This window comes from Thamnophis elegans, chromosome 5 (genome assembly GCF_009769535.1).
Source record: "Thamnophis elegans isolate rThaEle1 chromosome 5, rThaEle1.pri, whole genome shotgun sequence".
NCBI classification, from domain to species: domain Eukaryota; kingdom Metazoa; phylum Chordata; class Lepidosauria; order Squamata; family Colubridae; genus Thamnophis; species Thamnophis elegans.
The window spans coordinates 86,875,172-86,894,460 of record NC_045545.1 but is presented as its reverse complement, the minus strand read 5'-3'; the positions used below and the strand labels follow the sequence as shown (position 1 = coordinate 86,894,460).

The 19,289-nt window shown below is 34.3% G+C and overlaps 1 protein-coding gene across 1 annotated transcript; it reads left to right on the top strand.

Annotated features, from left to right (window-relative positions):
* Positions 1-93: 93 nt before the first annotated feature.
* On the top strand, positions 94-17,786 carry LOC116508754 (synaptonemal complex protein 2-like). Its single transcript, XM_032217404.1, has 14 exons — positions 94-536; positions 1,548-1,706; positions 3,300-3,504; positions 4,761-5,002; positions 5,825-6,004; positions 8,121-8,211; positions 8,713-8,853; positions 9,482-9,612; positions 10,566-10,660; positions 10,741-10,840; positions 11,579-11,637; positions 12,494-12,572; positions 16,953-17,009; positions 17,127-17,786. The coding sequence occupies exons 1-14, from the start codon at positions 495-497 to the stop codon at positions 17,196-17,198; spliced, it is 1,653 nt and encodes a 550-aa protein (XP_032073295.1). The 5' UTR covers positions 94-494; the 3' UTR covers positions 17,199-17,786.
* The last annotated feature ends 1,503 nt before the right edge of the window (positions 17,787-19,289 follow it).

Genomic DNA, 19,289 nt, shown 5'->3' with positions numbered 1-19,289 from the left:
TTGCCACAGGAAGAACACACATTCAAATAAAATCAAGCAAACCCTCTCCCCTCATTGAGCTTTATTTTATTTTAAATAAGAAAATTTGAGTAGATATAACTGGGTAGAAGTGATCCTTCAGATCTATTTTTATCGTATTTTATTTACTTTTATTTACTTATTAATTCATTCTTCCAATTTCTTTCAGCAGCAGCTCTAAACACCCATCACAGCTTAAAAAAAGACTAAATATAGGCAATAAATAACAGTAATGTCTTACACTAGTAGCCTTCCAGTTACACCCATTATTCTTCAACCATCTTTGTATAATTGTGGATTGATTGTGTAATTCTAAACTCTATTTAAAATGCCTTGGTAATTTCTTTATTGCGATGATCAGAAGCAGTGAAAATTGAATGATAATTGTTTTGATCCTTGTAGTAGGATATAATTAATCTTGGGCTTGTTTGGTCATCAATGTTGAATTTTTAGATAAATTATCTATATCACCAGGGATGAGGGAAATATCTCCACCCCCCAAAAGCAGAAGTAATAAGGTAACTCTTTCAATTGTTCTTGTTTACAAGCATTGGAACTGTTTTCCACACAAAGAGTTAAATGATCAGATTGTTTTTTTTAAGATAGACTGTTCAATCTGCTCAGCAGATTGGAATGGAATAAGTCAATCTTAGAGTTTTTGTTCAATCTTTCTACTCTGCTGTTCTTGTCTTGATGGATTGTCCTTTGTTTTCTAATGTGGTAAATTTATATTTTGAAGCCTATTGTATTAAGCTGGTAGGGATGATTATATTTCTTATGAGGTTATACAGTTAGTCCTCGATGTACGACCTCAATTGGGCCCCAAATTTCTGTTGTTAAGTGAAACATTTGTTAATCTTGCTCCATTTTACTATCTTTCTTGCCCCAGTTGTTAAGCAAATCACTGCAGTTGTTATGTTAGTAATACAGGTGCTAAGTGAATCGGGCTTTTCCATTGACTTTGTGTGTTAGAAGGGTGCAAAAGGTGATCATATGACCCAAGGACACTGTCATAAATATGAGTCAGTTGCCAAGTGTCTGAATGTGACCATGGGGATGCTGCAACAGTTGTAAGTGTGAAAACGGTCATAAGTCACCTTTTTGGTGCTGTTGTAACTTCGAACAGTCCCTAAATGAATTGTTGTAAGTTGAGGACTACCTGTACCTAATTGACAATCCATTTTTGACCAGTTTGTCCCCTCTTGTGATGAATTAAGACATTGGAATTTTCCAACAAACTGTGATCATCCAATGTACTTAATTTGGCCTTTTCTGAACCACCATCCTCTAGAGGTGTTCCTAGTCTCCTCCTGCCAGCTTGTCTAGTTGGGATATAATAAATAACAGTGTTATGTCATTAGACAGTATCAGACAGGGATGGCTAACATACAATCTCTGAAGTCAAACTCTGTACTGAATTTTACATTATAAATAGCTATGAGACATGTTGAACAATTAAACAAAGATCTAACTTTGATATTAACACAGTGTGCAAAGTATTTTTTTAAGTATCTATTTCTAAAAAGCAGAATGATAATGGTGATGGGGAAAGAACACTACTGACTAGATCAAAAAAAGTCAGAAAAGCAGCCCTAGCCAAAAAATGTTACAAAGAACTCTCAAGTTCAGGGATGGAGAGTGAAGAGGAATTTTCTGAATATTTGAATAAGAACACTTCAAATGAACATGTAAGCTTTGCATTTTTTGTACCTTTACTAAAAGTATATGTTCCTGGAATTTGTATTTTAGGGAATCATTCTTGCTTCTGTTTTACCTAGAATTTGATTTTCAAAAGAATGGAATAGTATTTAACTAAGAGGAATAACAGTAAACGCTGTGATTCAAAGAAAAAAAAGTTTTTTAATTTTTTTTAAATAGTTTTAAAAATACTATAAGGTTTTACAAAACCATTATCTCAGCTGGTTTTAATAAGTTCAATTACAATGTTATTTAAAATGTTATCAAGACCCAGAATCTTTATATGACTTCAATTTAAGCAGCATAATTCTTGGGAAATGCAGGGCATTCTCTGTCCTTAACTATTAAAAGGAGCAATTTTGTGATTTCCTGGGAGGACATCATAAGATGGTGTGGGCTGGTTTCAATTCCTGCAATGAGTGGAAAGAAACCCACCAATTAAGTGCACAATCCATCACTTCAAGGATTTCTGTAGAGCAGGTTGTCCTTGACCTATGATTTGCTCTTTATGCTCATAAGTCATAATGCTCATAAAGCAAGTCATCATGTGACAATTTTACTGCTTTTTTTTGCAGCAGTCCTTAAGCAAATCACCATGGTCATTAAGTGAATTGACAGTTGTTATAGCAAACACCACAATCATTAAGCAAACCCATTGTTTGCTATGAGGCATTTTTGCAAAAAAAAAAAAAAAAAAAAAACCAATTAAGCACCAGTTTTCAATTGTGGTCAGATGACAGGATTCTGCAAACGGCTGTAAAAGCAGGCTGGTTGTCGAGCACATGTGGTTATGTAACTGCAAAGGGTAGCAACTATCAGAACTTCACAACCAGGCCATAAGTCAGGGGCCGTTGGTGTTCTCTGAGCTTGCTTGTTTTCTTGCAAATGTTTCATTACCCAAACTCAGTAACATTATCAGTGCTAGTCCTAACTAGCACTAGGTCAGTGATGGTGAACCTTTTCGGCACCAAGTGCCCAAATTGGAGTGCGCGTGCTGGAGCACTGGAAGCTCGATGACCAGCTGGCTGGTGTGCATGCACACTTTGGCTATCTGGTCTTTGGGTTTCCTGCATGCGTCCCAGCCAGCTGGTCTTTGTGCACACCGGAGCACTAGAAACCCAAACCCCACTGGCCAACACGGGCACACCTGTGTTTTGACCAATTTTTGGCAAATTTTTTGGCCGTATTCTGGCGCTCCAGCACCCACGAAGACCAGCTGGCTGGCGCACAGGTGCACACCAGAGAGACAAATCACAAGTAATGATTTGAAGAAAAAAGTATCTTACTGGGTAAGATAGGCCTACAAATGCTTATGAGTAATTTTAGTACTTAAAAGACTAATGAAAACATAAGACTTGTAAGCACCTAAGGAGGAAAGTAAGCTGAAGAAAAAATGGATGGAAAATGGATTATTTTAGCACAGTAGACTAATGTTTCACATTTCCACTTTGAGCTTCCATTTTATTTAAGAGAAACTAGATTTTAAAAAAAAAACTTATAAAGTACTATTTTGCTTCTTTCTAAAATGCACAGTTTAATTAGTATGCAGTGAAGCTGTGTCTGATAGATTTTTGTATCTCTAGCCAGAACATAAAATCACAGCAAAATCTAGAGCTATTAATCAATCCAAGATACAACAACATACAATTGCCAGTGAGACAGTCGGAGGAAAATTGATAAATCAGCCCAAAAGATCTACTAAAGCAAAAGATGACATGATAAAAAAACGAATGGAATTACCATCGTCTCCTTTATCTGGGAGTCCACCTTTCTCTGAGACAATGAGATGTAAGATTTATGTTTTGTTGTTATGTTTAACTATAGTAGGATAGTCTTAACTTAAATTTCTGTACTTGAGATTTTTCACCAGTTAACAATTTTTTGACAACTATAAAGTATATCAGGTCAGCTCAATAAGCTCCAGCAATTTTGCTATAATATTTTTACAGCACTATGTTCAGATGTCTTGACTTACGATTAGCTATAAATATGCTTTATCACTCTAGTTGGCAATGTTTGTAGCTACAGGGAAGAGCCGTCTCATGCAATCAGATATACAATTAACCACAAAGCTATAGATAACTACTACTTATATTATCTGTACATACTGTATATTAATATTTAACAGGCCTGACCCAAAGCTATAAACTAAAATAGTGTCCTTTTTTAAATGCAAATCATACTGTTTTCTTTTTTTAAAAAAATGTGATTACCAAGTGCAGGCATAAGAAAACCTGTGAACTCTGCATAGGCACCAGGAAGGGCATCCGGGCAGTAAATGCTCAGCTCCATCCAGTCACCTCAACTCTACCCCGAATTAAGGGATTACAGAGTTGTAAAAAGGGAGTTTTATTGTATTTTATCAGATATATCATAGCCCATAGCAAAAAAATTAGGGAATTAGTTCCTAAAAATACTGTAATGTATTGGGCATTGTAACATTATTGTAGAGGACTAATGCTCAGCAGCACAGCATTTCTCATGAAAAATGTATTGAGAAGTAGGAAAGCTTTTTGTTTTCAGAGTACTGAGCTTCAGGGACTAATGTACTGTACAATACAAGGCAACTTTATAGTTTTATTTTTCATACGTTGTTTTCTCATTTGAATTGCTCATAGTTTAGCATTTCAGGGAATACAGCAATTTGTGTTTATGTCTGTCTGTTTCCTTTCCAACAGAAATTTGCAGTTTCACTTCTGTTTTAGATTAGTTGTAATTTGATATGATTTATGTAACTTGGTATGATTTTTAAAGCTGGATTGTTATACATCTTAAATTTTTAAAAAGGCATTGGGTCAGAAATGGATCCAATCATTCTTCTGGTTTAATTATCTGTTTCAACCTTCAGTTCATGAAATCAGCTATTTTTAACAACAAAAAAAAAAGGCGGGGTGTGTTAATGACACATCTAAAGCAGAAGCTTCTGATCTGGGCTGTGCCAGAGAGGAGAATACACATCTGAGGCTCTCATATTGTTAAGGTTGATTTAATGTTGCAACAACATATAGCCAATGTTTTGAAATCTTTTTATGGAATTTATTGAGGTTATGAGAAACCTACAGAAGAATCTACTGTAGAGAACATATCAGTGAGAAGGTCATCCTTATCATCCTATCTTGAAGAATTAACACCTGAAAAGGAGAAATCCTTAGAGAATATTAAAGCAGATTTTACTATGGAAAAAATAAATTCAGAGAGTGAACTATTGAAGGATCTTCCTGAAAAGGAAAGAAAACTGGTATTTGAAACTGAAGATCTCTCACCTGTGATAAGTCCACTTTCTTTGGTAAATATTTACAAACTATTTTAAAATGTATTTTTCACTCCATGAGTTTGCTTTTCAATATTGTATATTAATTTAAAACTTCCAATTTTCTGCACTTATAAACCCAGAATGACCCAGAGGAGTCCTCCTAGAATTTGGTCAAATTGAGGTGGTATATAAACCACATAAATAAAGAGAAGAATAACAAAATACCTTTATATAAAAACCAACTCAATAAACTGAACAATGTTTATAAAGAATAAATAGAATTATTAAAAGTTTATTTTAGATAAAAACTTTTTTCAAATAATGAGAGGTATACCCCACTCTAATCCTGGAACAGCTGTTATTCTACAAATGTCAAGTAAATGTGAATGTTTTCAACTAATTTTTAAAAGAAGAGAGTACAAAAGTCATCTGAATTTCCCTTGGAATTGAGAATAAAGGCACAGAGATTACTTTTTATCTTTGCTAAAGTTTAAATGAATTTAGATGCAATGTAGAAGAGCCTACATTTTCATTTCTGCTTCTATTCTTCACAGATAATTTGGATGGTGATATTTAGTTTAATTATTAAGAATATTGGGATTGCAATGTGCAATTAATCATATTGGGAGTTCATATTTGTAAGAAGTTCTTACAAAATAATCATAAGTTTAATTGCAGAATCAATGTATTTAGAATTTCAGGTTTGCACTGTAATCTTTCAATAAGACTGTATACGCTGAAAATAATGGGTACGATTGCAACCTTAAACATTTCTGTTGTTTCTTAAATTGGAGAATTTTTTTAAAAATTTGTATGGTTGTGTACTCACTACTACTAACTATGTTTTTATTGTAGTCCAACATTAGCCCCTTCAATAGAAAAAAAACATTTATGAATTATAAAAATTCAGAAATCGCTGAGGACAAAATCTGTGATGCTGATGAAGTAGTGAGCATTACAGGGGACCTTTTAAATAAATCACTTCATACAGAAATGGATGATATATCTGAAAATATCATGAACAGTGGAAGAGAGGTATAATATTGTCAAGATAATCTTGACTTTTTTTGAAAATTGGTTTTATCTAATATAATTCTGCTGTTATTACTAACTTAAGTTCAGTTTAAATGTGTTTCTATTTAATAGTTTATTACCTTTCTAACAAATGGAATAAGCCAATCCAGAATTGCTCTTTTATTAAAAAAAAAGCATCCTACCTGTCTTTTATATATTGCTTCATTTTACATAAAAAGAATGATTTCTTCTTTATCTTTGAAATGTAAAAGCATATTTTTACAAATGTAAAATTATTAAGAACCCAGTTTAGAATAAAATCTTATAGACATATACTGATTTATATAAGAAGAATCTAAATTATGAAGGAGAAAAAGTCTCTTTCAGATGAGTTTTTTTTCAAGGTATGGATATTCTTTGAACCTCACTTTGATGTACAGGGTAATGGTACTAATGCCATGTCTCAGATATCCATTTAACAGTGCTCATTCCCTTGATTTCTGTACTTTATAGAATGAAGTTTCAGCAAATTTTACCAAATTTCTATGTCCATATTCATACTTGTGTGAAAATATACATGTGTCCATATCCAATGATCAAGATATTTTCAGCAGTGTAGGACAGGCACAATTAATCAAGCACTGCATGCTGGGAATCAGAACATTTGTTCAGGAATAACAATCAAGATTGTATAATGGGTTCTTTTTGCTACAAATGTTTTTGCAAAAGACATGCTTCAGATATGCCAACTTCATCAGTATAGCAATAAGCGAGAAGCAATGAGTTCAGAAAGAACAGAATTGTTTGATAAAACAAAGAATGGAATAAGAATTAGATACGGTAATTGCTAGAGCTGCCTTTTGGCTCTGCAGAATGTGCTTCCTCTCTGTATTTCAAAATTTCATAGTTTTTAACCTTTCAGATTTGTAGGTTTGGGCTGCAGTGATATTAGTAAGTACATGATGAACTGCTGTATTTGTTTTCCTTCACCATATCCCAGATAAATTTTGAAATTTAATTGATATCTAGAGAGAACTATTGGATGGTTGAAGGCAAACAGGTGGATGCTTAAACCCTGGAATGATCTGGGTGTTGGACAGGGCTGGATTTCAGCCAGTGTTACTGTCAGTTCGCTTGTGTGTGTGCTTCACACATGCACAGTTCAATGGAAATTGTTATGCGCATGCGCAGAACCAAAAAAAAGATGCCAATGGTGACGACCAGGAACCCGGTTCAGGGCCGTGGCCAGGCTGGATTGCTGCCAGTTCTGCGACCCAGGCCGGCATACCACTACCAATTCGGCCGAACGGGTAGGAACCCACCTCTGGAGTTGGAGATATTATTCAATTTTAAGCAAGGTTACATTTTTCCTAGAGAATCCTAGAGGTATTTGGGGTTTTTCCTGAAGTCTCCTTCAGTAATCACTGAACTGATTACCATAGATGGAGCAGTGGTGGGATTCAAAAAATGTTACTACAGGTTCTGCGGGTGTGGCTTGGTGGGCGTGGCTGGGGAAGGATATGGTAAAATCTCCATTCCCTCCCCACTGCAGGGGAAGGTTACTGCAAAATCCCAATTCCTCCCAATCCGTTGGGAGGCAGAGAATAGATGGGGGCAGGGGCCACAGAGGTGGTATTTACCGGTTCTCCGAACTATTCAAAATTTCCACCACTGGTTCTCCAGAATTGGTCAGAACCTGCTGAATATCACCTCTGAGATGGAGGTACTGTATATACCTGATATTTGTGATTTAATAATTTTGTACCATCTTCAGTAGGTTTATCATCTTTACATTTCTTATATCTTTTCTGGAATCATAGACCATAACTCAGTAATGTAAGCCCTGGTTATACATAAGCTAGAATTTCATAGCAGATTTCTTTAAAAATATATTGGAAATAACATATCCATGTTTCTATTATTAATAATACATTGTTTAAACTTTAGTTGAACTGTATATCTTTGTTAACAGCACTCCAGAAAATTAATATTAAATTAGTCCTGTTCTTTTTGATAATACTTTTTATATGCCTTTATTAATATTATTTTAAAAGAAAGGCTTGAATTTGTATTAGATCAATTTACAAACTGATCCTCTTACAAATGTTTAGGTTAATTAATATATCTTTCTTTTTAGGCTTCTTTACCTCCATCTCAATCAACCACACCCTGCAGAAGTAGAGAAGAATTACAGCAGGAAAAATATCTTACCAATGTACATGAATCTGGTATGATTTCATAAATCATTATAAATACAGATATTCCACAATTTAATATACAGAGAATGAAAATATCTACAGTTTGAGCCATGTGCAGGCTAGTTATTTTAAAATAAAGACTCTCTTACTAAAATTGTAAACTGGCCAGAGTAATTTAGAAAGAGAATTGGACATTGTATAAATCTGATTAGTAAATAAATGAATAAAATAGAAGTTCTCCCCACCCCAATTTTCTTTAACTCGTTATTGCTAATCACAGCATTATCCATGAACACTCTTTCTTGTCAAAATATGGCCCATTCACCTCCCTTCCCAAATACCTCTTTTTGTATTGCCACTTATAATTACTAGTGGATTTTTTGTTACTTAAGAAGATAAGAAAAAATTCAGTTGCAGTTTTCCTGGCAGGTTTGCACATTATTTGGAGACATCCTCTTCAGGATGTCTGAACTGTGCATAACAGCACTGCTACTGTTGTTTATAATGTGTTTAAATATAATTTTATTAAAGGACCTACAATACATCCTACTTTCAAACGACTGTATCAGGAAGATACAGAAAATTATTCAGATGAAGAAGAAATGAGGGAGGAAAGGAAAATAAAGCTTCTCCCTAGAAAGTTATTCAAAGCAGATGATAGCAGTTATAGAGGTGAGCTGATGCTTAAATTGAGCTGTAGAAATCATTGAAGAAATGACAGAAGACATAAGGCATATTATAAAACTGTTAATTTATGTCACTTACTGTTACTTTTCAGTTTGAGAAGACCATGCTACCAGACTACAAGCTCTTCTGATTTCATTTTAGATTTGTAAGAGTCAACAATCTTCAGACTACTTGAGGGTTCTTTGGTGGATGATTTTTTCCGTTTAATAGAAAATTTTATTTTCTTATCTGTTGTCTCAAAATAAAAATAATAGCAGGAAGTTACTTTGAATAAGGGAATAATCAGTAATGAATAACATGAATTTATTTTTGTCAACCTGCAGTTCAAAAATAGTATGACTTCTATATATTACTATTTACTCTTTTTATACGAAGCTGTAATTATTTTTCTGTCCAGAGAATAAAGCCCTCTGATAAACTGCTAAAATGGTCCAAAGAGGCAATGACGACCTGCTTTTCTGTCCATTTCCTCCCAACTCTTATGAGAAAATTGCTTAAGACATTGATTATTAATATTCTTTGAAGATGTGTTAAGACTTGTAGGGCACATTAGTACTAAAAGGATAATTCAGTTGAGTAAACAACATCTAAATCTTAAAATATTCTTTTTCAGTGTCTGAAAGCTTATCTACTTTTTCTGTCAATGAGACATCTCTTTTTGATGGGGAAAGCTGGGATACAGATTGTTCAAATGTAGAGATTATTTGTCAGACGCTTCATAAAGAATTTGCTAGGAAAGTACAGGTGAATATATCTTTCTTGAAGGTATATGTTTAGTGTATAATGTCTTTGCCTCAAATTATGTGGGTAATGATGAGCATGTATGTTTGTGCATGCATATGTGTCTGTGTAACAAGCATTCTCCTCTTTTATAAAAGTTATTCTTTATAATCTCATTGTAAGGTCATATTTCTATGTTTATTCAGAACATTACGGATACTTGGATTTATTATTTTTGCTCACAGACTTTTCTATAGCAAAAATATATTTAAAAACCCAGTTTTCTGGTTTGTTTTTCTATACTCTTTTAAATGATTACTGCCATGTATAAATTCTCCCTCCCTCCCTCCACACACACACACACACACACACACACACACACACACACACATATGCATATGCTGCTCTTGTTGTATTCGAGCCCCACCCACCACCCAGGCAGTTACAACACAAAACAACAATGAACACACAGCCAGCAACAATCAGCAACTATCTACCAATCATACAACCACACAACCAATCAATCCACTTATTGAAACAAAGCCAGCACTCCACACACCCCCACCAAGATTTATAGAAAGACGGCAGCTCCAATCACACTTTAAGCCGAAAACACCAGCCTGAGGATGGCGAATGAGACCTTACCGAAACATTGCCGAGACAATCTCAATCTTACACGGGAAAGATTACACCCGTGAAAATCTACAAACACACAAATAGAATAGAATAGAATAAAATAGAAATAATAGAGTTGGAAGGCACCTTGGAGGTCTTCAAGTCCAGCCCCCTGCTTAGGCAGGAAACCCATTTCAGACAAATATATGGTATATCCTGAAAAAAATATTTCCGGCTGATTGATGAGTTGTGACTTTTAGGTAACATGGACATGATCTGATTTCATAATTGTAAAAAACATTTTTTTTATTTCAATCCAGTTCAATTTGAGAGGAATAATCATGTAGCTTTTGTATTTTTAGAGCCGATCAAATAAAATTGACTGTTTTGCAAAACAGTCACTGAAAACAACTCACCAGCATATGAACACAATGGGAAGAGAATTAAATAAGCACAGGTTTGTATAGAATGAATTCCCAGAGTTTCATGTTGTTATTATATACGTTGTATATTTAACTTTTGCTTATATTTTTCTAGATCCAAACAGCTGGGAAATCTTCATTCCTGCCTCCTGAAAGAGCTTGAAAGTTTTGAAAGAGATTCACAAATATTGAGAAATATAGAAAAAGATTTTTCAGTATGTTATTTTCCTTTACAAAAATATTAAATTACTTGAACATTATATTTTCATTAATGTCTTTTAAAAATATTAAAGGCAAATATATTCTTTGAATTGGTACAAAAAAAAAAGAAAACATACTAGCCATCTTCTAAGGCTAGCTTTGATGTCACAGACTATCAAACAAAATTTTGCAACTAATTGTACTAAACCATTCCAGCAGTAGTAAATTGCTCCGTACTTTTGTTTCACCAAACCACTGCTTGGAACCAACCCTCTTCTAAATAAACAAAATGCTTTCCAGAAGCAGTACTAACTTGTAACTGCTAGTACTATTTTCTTTTTTTTTAAAGAAAAGATCAATGCTATCAACACTGGCCCATTTTTTATTTGGTGAAAATCAAAAGCCTCAGTATGCATATCTGGATTAAAATTTCCAAGACTGGAATCAGGTTTTTTTAAAAAGAATGACATCATGCTTTGAGATTGAATATGATCATGATTCACTATATCTCTTACTTCACTGCACATTTTTACAAGTCCAAGCTGATCAATAAAAATGGCAGTCCATGTTGACTTCATTATCCTATCTGAAAATTTATGGGCCTAAACAGAAATTCTTGTAAGCAAGTGATTAAAATAGAGCATGAAATCCTCACAGTTGGTAAAAGTTACAGCTTGCAGTAAAGTTATCTTTTGGTTTATGATCAAAGACTAATGAAATTCAAATTTGTATTTCACATTGGCTATTTTTAGATTTTTTCAAAGAAGCATTTGGAAAAGTTTAGCACTTACAACAAGAATGAGCAGCAGAGGTTAGTATATTTCCTTTGTATTATAGTACAACAAAGACATTCTGTTATCAGTGTAATTATAGTTATAATTATACTTTTAAAAGCCATTAATTTACATTCCTTAGGAGGCTTAAAATGTAATAATAATGTCTGAAAATCAAAATTGATAAATTATGGCATAAGCCAGCCATGTAGTCCCAGTAACTATCTTTTTTATTTAAGAATTTTTTTCTTTTCATAATCCTAGAATTTCAGCTCACTTGTTGACATTGATTCACAATATAATTAAACCAAAGCAAATCATGTATGGAATTTGCTGCCATAAAGTGTAATGACAACTGTTAACCTGCTATTTGGATAATATAATCCATAGTGCTTAGGTATTATCTTCAAATGTTTATATTCTCCTCCAAATAATTTTGAGAGAAAATGATGTATAAGTAATAAGTGATGAAGCATTCATACAATAGCAGTAGACTTACAATCCTCAAGTTACTCTCCACTTTCTACTGTTATTATCTTCAAGAAAGATAAGTTATTATCTTCAAGAAAGTCTTAGAAAAAAACATGTCAGTTGGTTGCCATGTAAATGTTGATAAAGTTTACTGTGATACCTTAAGACCTCTATATGTCAATTTGATTAACACATATTCCTTCCAGGTTTCTATTTTGCTGATATGTTCCCATTCCTCTCAGCATTTATTTCGCTCACAGTAACAACAGGTTGCTAAAGTAGCTGGGCTTCATCCAGAGGGCTGCATTCTTGTGACTATAAGTTTAACTATAATTAAATGGAAACAAGTATTTTTAATGATGAATATTTTTCTCTATGTCAAAGCAAATAACTCAAATATTGGTTTGATCTATGCCTTCTTAGACTTCAGAATCTTAGAACTTCATTTGAGAAGAGCATTTACCATACTGCTGATCAAGAGGAAAATATATTTCTATCTCAGGTATGTATTTCTCCTTGCGGCTGGCTGAGGTGATCGCAATTCAATTCAGTTCCGTTCAGTTCAGAAATCAGAATGAACAAAATCAACAAAAATTTAGTAATCACCTCTGTATATTTATCTTCAAATATTTTATTTCATTTTCATTTCATACAGTCACATATATACTGTGCATGATTGGGGCCATATAACATTGAGCAATAAACACAACCCTCCTTGTATTCCCCAAAATACAAAACCAATATAGCGCTTCAACCCTCCATACACCCTTTCTTTCTCCCCCCTCCAACTTTCCTTTCTCCCCTCCAACGTTCCCCTCTCCTACTTCCCCTCCCCCTCTAACACTCCTTTCTCCCCCTCCCTTCCATCTCACCCTCCTTCCAATCCTCTACCCCTCCCTCTTCTTTCCCTCTGCTCCTCACTTCGGTGTATTTCTACTATCCATCGATATATTCAGCTTCTTATTTTTATACTAAAATTTTTTAAAAAGCAACAGTATACAGGTGCAATCATGTTGTTTTAAAAACTGGCGCAAACTATATTCCCCCCCTCACCCCCTCACCCCTATGACCCCACCTCCATTCCCCCCTCCCGACTTCCCAGAGCCCGTACACGGTATAGCTTTTTATCAAACACAGTCTAAAATGTATTAAAACCAAGTAAGTTAAGAAAAAAATAATAATAAAGAAAAAAAAAGGGAAAAGAAAAAAGAAAGAGAAGAAAAAAAGTCAGTAAAATCTCTGCATTGAACTCAGCTTCTTACCATTACACAACTTAAGCAGTTTGCATTGTTCCTAATCTTAATTGATTGATTACCTGCAGGATTTCAAAATGTATTTAAACCAAGTAAGTTAGGAAAAAAAAATAATGAAGAAAAAAAAGGGGGGAAAGAAAAAAGAAAGAGAAGAAAAAAAAGTCATTAAAATCTCTGCATTGAACTCAGCTTCTTACCATTACACAAACTTAAGCAGTTTACATTGTTCCTAATCTTAATTGATTGATTACCTGCAGGATTTCCCCAGAAGTTATTTGTTGATTCAGCTTTCCTGTACTCTTCTCTAGCTAGGGGCCTTATCTCTTTATCTAAATATCTATCTGTTTCCAAACCCTTAATTTTGTCCCCTTTGTGCCTCCTTCCTCTATAACACAATTTAGATACATTTCAAATTTTTCTTTTGATTTCCTCTTCCAACTCTTTTCATTTTTGCCCTTGTTTGTATCTATCTATCTATATATTTATATTCATCAGTACTCCTCTCATATATGCTTTACTTACATCTCCTACAAATTCCCTGAATATACCCTTATTCATATTCCGAACAAAGTATTCAGATAGCAATTTTTACAATCATTAATATACTTTTCATATCAAAATAAACTCCCATTCGACCTCCAAGACCTTCTTGCCTGCACTACCCTTCCCAATTCCGTCCAAACTGGGTTATGATCCAAGAGAACCCTCACCGCAATCTTTGTCTTCTTCACCCTAGAAAATAAATCATTAGTGATTTGTATAAAATTCAAAGTTATCCATCAAGTCTTTTTAGGTCTAATGTGATATATCTTCCAAAGGGATCTGCTTCAGTTCGCTCAGCCTTAATGTCTTTTCTTCAGTATACAACTATACCATTTCTCTTTTGCGTAGCAGAAGTCACAAAATATTGACCAAGTTCGAGATTGAGCAGATATTTTGGATCAGTTAATTTAATATGATTTTCTTACAGACAAGTTATATCGTTCTTGAGCTGTTTGAAATAGCAAAATATTTTCTTTCTCTTTTATAAAGAGTTCAGACATAACTCCTTAATCAATGGCCGATGATTATTGAGGTTGTTGCAGTCTGCCTTGTTTTCCCATTCGTCTGGTAGTCGTACGGCTAGGTCCTTGTTCTCTGGTCCCTTGCCCTTCCAGAAGGGGAAAATGGTGCTTTCTGTCTTGTAGTTGTGTGATTTGTTGTTTATCTTGTCCTTCTCGTTGTCTTTCTCCAGGTCCAGATGATTCAGGGTGTCCCACCTTCAGGGTCTTATGATAGAAATCTCGGGCTTCCCATACAGAGTTGAGACGATATTTTTGCTCATCGAATGTAATTATAATACCAAATGGCACATCCCATCTATACTGTATCTGACGGTTTCTGAGTTCTTCCACTAGAAAAGTGTAATCTCTCCTGGCTCTTAACATTTGGGGTGGTATTTCTTTGAAGACAATCAAGTCCTGTCCGCCAATTTGTAGCCTGGTATTATAAGACTCTTGTAGTATCGCATTTCTAGACTCTCTTGTAGTAAAATATATAATTACATCTCGAGGAAGCTGTCTCTGTTTTGCCGCCCAAGAGTTAAGGCGATAATTTTTTCCGATCTGCCAGTCAAAGTTGATTCCCGGTCTTCCCACCAGACGACTGAAGGCCTCTGAGAAAATCTGTTTCAAGTTCTCCTGTTCGTTTTCAGGCAGTCCCCTGACTCTTAATGCAAGCTAGGATTTTTTCTAGAAAAAACAAATAAAGTTCTCACGTACGGGCTCCGCTTCTATTAGTTTCAAATAAAATAGTTTCAGAGATTGTCCTAAGAGGGGTTTCTTTGCCTTGTGCTGTGAAAACAGCCGAGATTTCTGGCCAGAGATATGACTCAGCTTTGGTTATCTTCCCCCTTCTGTTCGCAGCAAAAAAAAAGGCTGCAAACTTCAAAGAAAGATCTTACCAGCTGGGCCTCTCTCTGCAATCTTCTAGCCTGAAGAATGAGGTATCTACTGGATGTTTAAGTAGATAACGAACCAGAAATCTGGGAGCAGCTCAATTAAGCCGCTGCCAACGGCAAAGTCATAAATATACCTCTGTTATTTTCCCAATCAGTTCTTGTAGGCATAGGGAGTAGCAGGAAAGGTCAGCCATAGCAAATCTACCCATGATTTTGGGGAGAAAGTTGAATAGCCTTTCTCTTTTCCCCCCCTCTTCCTGCCTTCAGAATAAATCAGGTACATATTTAAGGCATCAGCAAGGGAAGGTTATATATTATCTACTTTATAAAATATCTAGCAGACAACTGGTTAAGCCAGGGGTATTAAACTCATGTGGTCATGGTGGTATCGCATGGCGTATCAGGACTTTCCCCCCCTTCACTAAATGGGTGTGGGCATGAGCATGGCCAGCGTATCCAGCCCGTGGCCCGGGACTTTGACAGACTGGGTTAAGGCAAAAGAGGAAAATAATGATCTAATTGGGATCAGAGCAGGAAAGTTATTATTATTAGCTAGCACAAAATAAAGTACTTAGGGTTTCATTGATAAAACAAGGAGGAAATTAACTTGAATAAGCAAGATTTTGTATGCTGGTCAAAAGTACATTTAAAATACACTTCTCTTCCAAACACACTGTTTCTAAAACCTACTTTCAATATATATAAAAAAATCTGCAAACTGAAATAGCTACTACCCAAAAAAGATAATATGGTGTGAATGTTCTACTGCTTGTACCAATTATTAGTGTTTATGTTGCAAACCTAGTATAAATATTAAACTTTCCTTGTGAAACAATGAGTCAATGCAGCTTCTCCCTCCCTCCCTTCCTTACTTACTTCAATATTCTGGAGCATAAAAAGTGAAACCTTTTCTGTTTTTCTGCCACATAACTAGTGGTACTCACCTCTTTGTGCTTAATTATATATAGTGTTTGGGTAGTCCCACAGGTGGAATATGATTCAGCAAGCATATTGTTGGCATCTGTGAACATAATTTCCCAATCACAGTGTGTGCTAAGTGCTGTTTCTCTCTGCAGTGCCCATAGTTTCTTTGAATCAGCTTTGACTATCAGTAAATAGTTCTGCTACAATCTTTTCAACTCTCTGAATCACTCCCAATACAGAATTGAAGTAAAATGTCCGCCCTGGAGGAATTTTTATGGGTGTATGATTTATGTGTCTATAACTGTTCTCAGTTTTTCCCACAAGCAGTGGATAAGATAATTACTAGTTTAATCTTACAAGCAAAATCAGAACAATTATTGAAAAACAGGGATTGCTTACAAGGCATATTACCACTTTTATTTGTTTGGGGTTTTTTTTTAATCACATTTCTGAACCACCCATCTACCTCAAAGGCTTCTGTTTGAAGTTTTGGAAACATAGAAAATGTGGATTTGGGAAAAGGAAATGAAAGAAGAGGGCTAACTGTGAACCTTTAAAAAAAGTGCTTATGATTCTTGAAACTCTGCTATAGAGTAGTGATAAGTTCCAGCCTAGAAGTTGTGTTATACAAACACAGAATTCTGAAATGACTGTGTGTTAGGAGCATTGTATGTTGGAAACATTGTAAAGCCATTGACTTACTCTTGCTATCAATTATAGATTCAAGTTTGCTTTGAAGTAAATAATTATTTTGGATGCATTTTAGGTACATTTTTTCAAAGAAGATATTAATGGGATTCAAGATAAATTTCTTAAGGAAATGGTAAATATTGTTATCTTTTCATTACATAAACATTCAATTATGTATTCATTATCTAAACTTTAAACAGGTTTTGGGAAATTATTTTTAAAAATAAATTATGTTTATTTTTTATCACAGCATGAAGAAGAATTGCTTAATGTTCGCAAAGGATTGCAATCACTCTTTATGGCAGAAGATAGAAAGTTGTAATATAATTTAGAATGTAAATGCGAAAAAATGAAAGTGTATATATTTATACTGCATTTTAATGTGAACAGTAAATTTACCTCTGGGACATTATTGGTTAGACATAATTATAAAGAGGAAACAATTTTCATGAAAAAAAAATCAATTGTTATTGTAACTTATTCAAGATAAGGATTTTGTTAATGTTTTTTTTAATGCCACTATAAAAGCAATATTGGAGATATTCCAAATAGACAATGGCCACTTAACTACAACTCACATTCATAGAACTTAGTCATAAATAACTTTAGATGACTTGGATCTAATTTACAAAGGCAATCTAAAATGCAATTTTGTGTATTCTGAAAAATTCAGCTTCCTGATCAGTAACTTATAAAGTAAACTATTTTTTGCCATTATGTTTGGACATAATGTGGGACCAATGCCCATTAAATCCTTCAGATGTTTTAATGTTCCTTTTTATCCTGCACAGTGTCCAGCCACACCATGTCTTCTTTTGTAGTTTCTGAGGTTGGTCTTTTAAAATCTCAGAAATAACTAATAGGAAGGAGATAATTTGATCTGTTTTTCTCCGGACTATTGTCCTTGAGAAATTACTGGATAAAACTTATCATATAATAAATACATTTGTTGTGTGTTGACTTACTGATTTTACTAAATTTCTTTAACAGAGTAAATCTAAATTCAATATGCAGGTTCATCAGATACATTGAATATTTTCATGATTTTACCATTAAAAATAGCAGTATACTAAGTATATAATAATTAGAAATATTAAGAGATTAAAAAAATAAATTTAAAGGTTTTATGAAGGTTTTTTCCAAGTTCACTGCCATAATAGTTTAACTGAAATTGGTGGTCTAAAATTGTAACTCTATTCTTCAGCTATATTGTAAGTGTATTTTTAAAATGATAGAAAATTACATTTTAGAAGATTAAATTATTTTTTTAACAAAAGATTGATGAAGAAAAATTGGTGGTAATTTTCCTCTGTCATTTGAGGCAGAACGTTATATAACTTTATATAAAGAAATCTATATTTTGGGGTACATTTAATGTACCACTCTGAGCAGGTAGTGAAATGATGGCTTAAATGCTTCCTTCTAATGTAAATACTAATGTAATTTTGCAGACATAAATTTTCTACATATTGTATTTTCATAGAAGGTCACATTTTCATGGTTATAAGTATAACCATGAAATATATTGAGTTCATTGAAGCACATGTTCTTCCACTCTTAAAAAAACTACTAAATCAGATTTCAGTGAGAAAATACAATATCTGCCAGGAGTCTTAAAATTAATGATTTGCTTACAATATAATTCCCATTTGAATTGTATATTAACAGTGTAACCAAAGGTCTAATAGATTTTTCTTTGGATAAACACTGAAAATATAGACAATTTTTAAGCCTAGGGGCAAATAGGTAAAATAGGGAGGTGAAATAATGACCCAATTTGCCACTTTTCTTTTATAAATACAGCTTATTATACTTTCCAGATATTGCTGAATTACATTTATATAATTATAATTGAGGAGCTTCTATCTATACAAGCCATTGGTTTGAGGTATAGGGTTTTTAGGCTGGGGCATAGTGTGGAGTTGGCACTGATTATTCTTGTGGGTGGCCTGTGGCAATGTCTGGATAGCGAAAGTGCAAGCATCCTGGATGTTCTTCATTTCTTTTCAATACTTTGATCATGATACCTTCCTGAGCTGACTGCAAGTCAATGAGTGCAGAGATTGGATGGGGGAAACAAGCTCAAAGAAAACCCTGACAAGGTTGAGTGGTGGTGTGTGTGTGTGAACCTCATCATTCTGGACATCCTCCACTGCCCTGTTCAAGCCTGGTGCATGATGTGGGTGGTCTCTCTTGCACACAGTTCCTGCTTGAACAGCTGGTTGGTAGAAGCTGTGATTAGAAAAACCTTCATATAAGTAAGTCCATGTTGTCGGACAGTTGTACCCTTCTCTTCATGCAGTCATGTAGGTATTGGTCATCTCATGGATGGACACTAGTGAAATGTACTCTACCTGAGGGTTCTCTTTAAAAAAACACTTGGAAGTTATAGCTCATACCAACGTAACACCCA

Bases quoted from the DNA above. Each gene is read 5' to 3' on its own strand.
- LOC116508754 (XM_032217404.1), top strand. From the start codon at position 495: ATGAGGGAAATATCTCCACCCCCCAAAAGCAGAAGTAATAAG. The intron at 8,854-9,481 runs GTGAGCTGATGC...ATTCTTTTTCAG, and splicing joins AGATGATAGCAGTTATAGAG to TGTCTGAAAGCTTATCTACT. The intron at 11,638-12,493 runs GTTAGTATATTT...ATGCCTTCTTAG, and splicing joins AACAAGAATGAGCAGCAGAG to ACTTCAGAATCTTAGAACTT.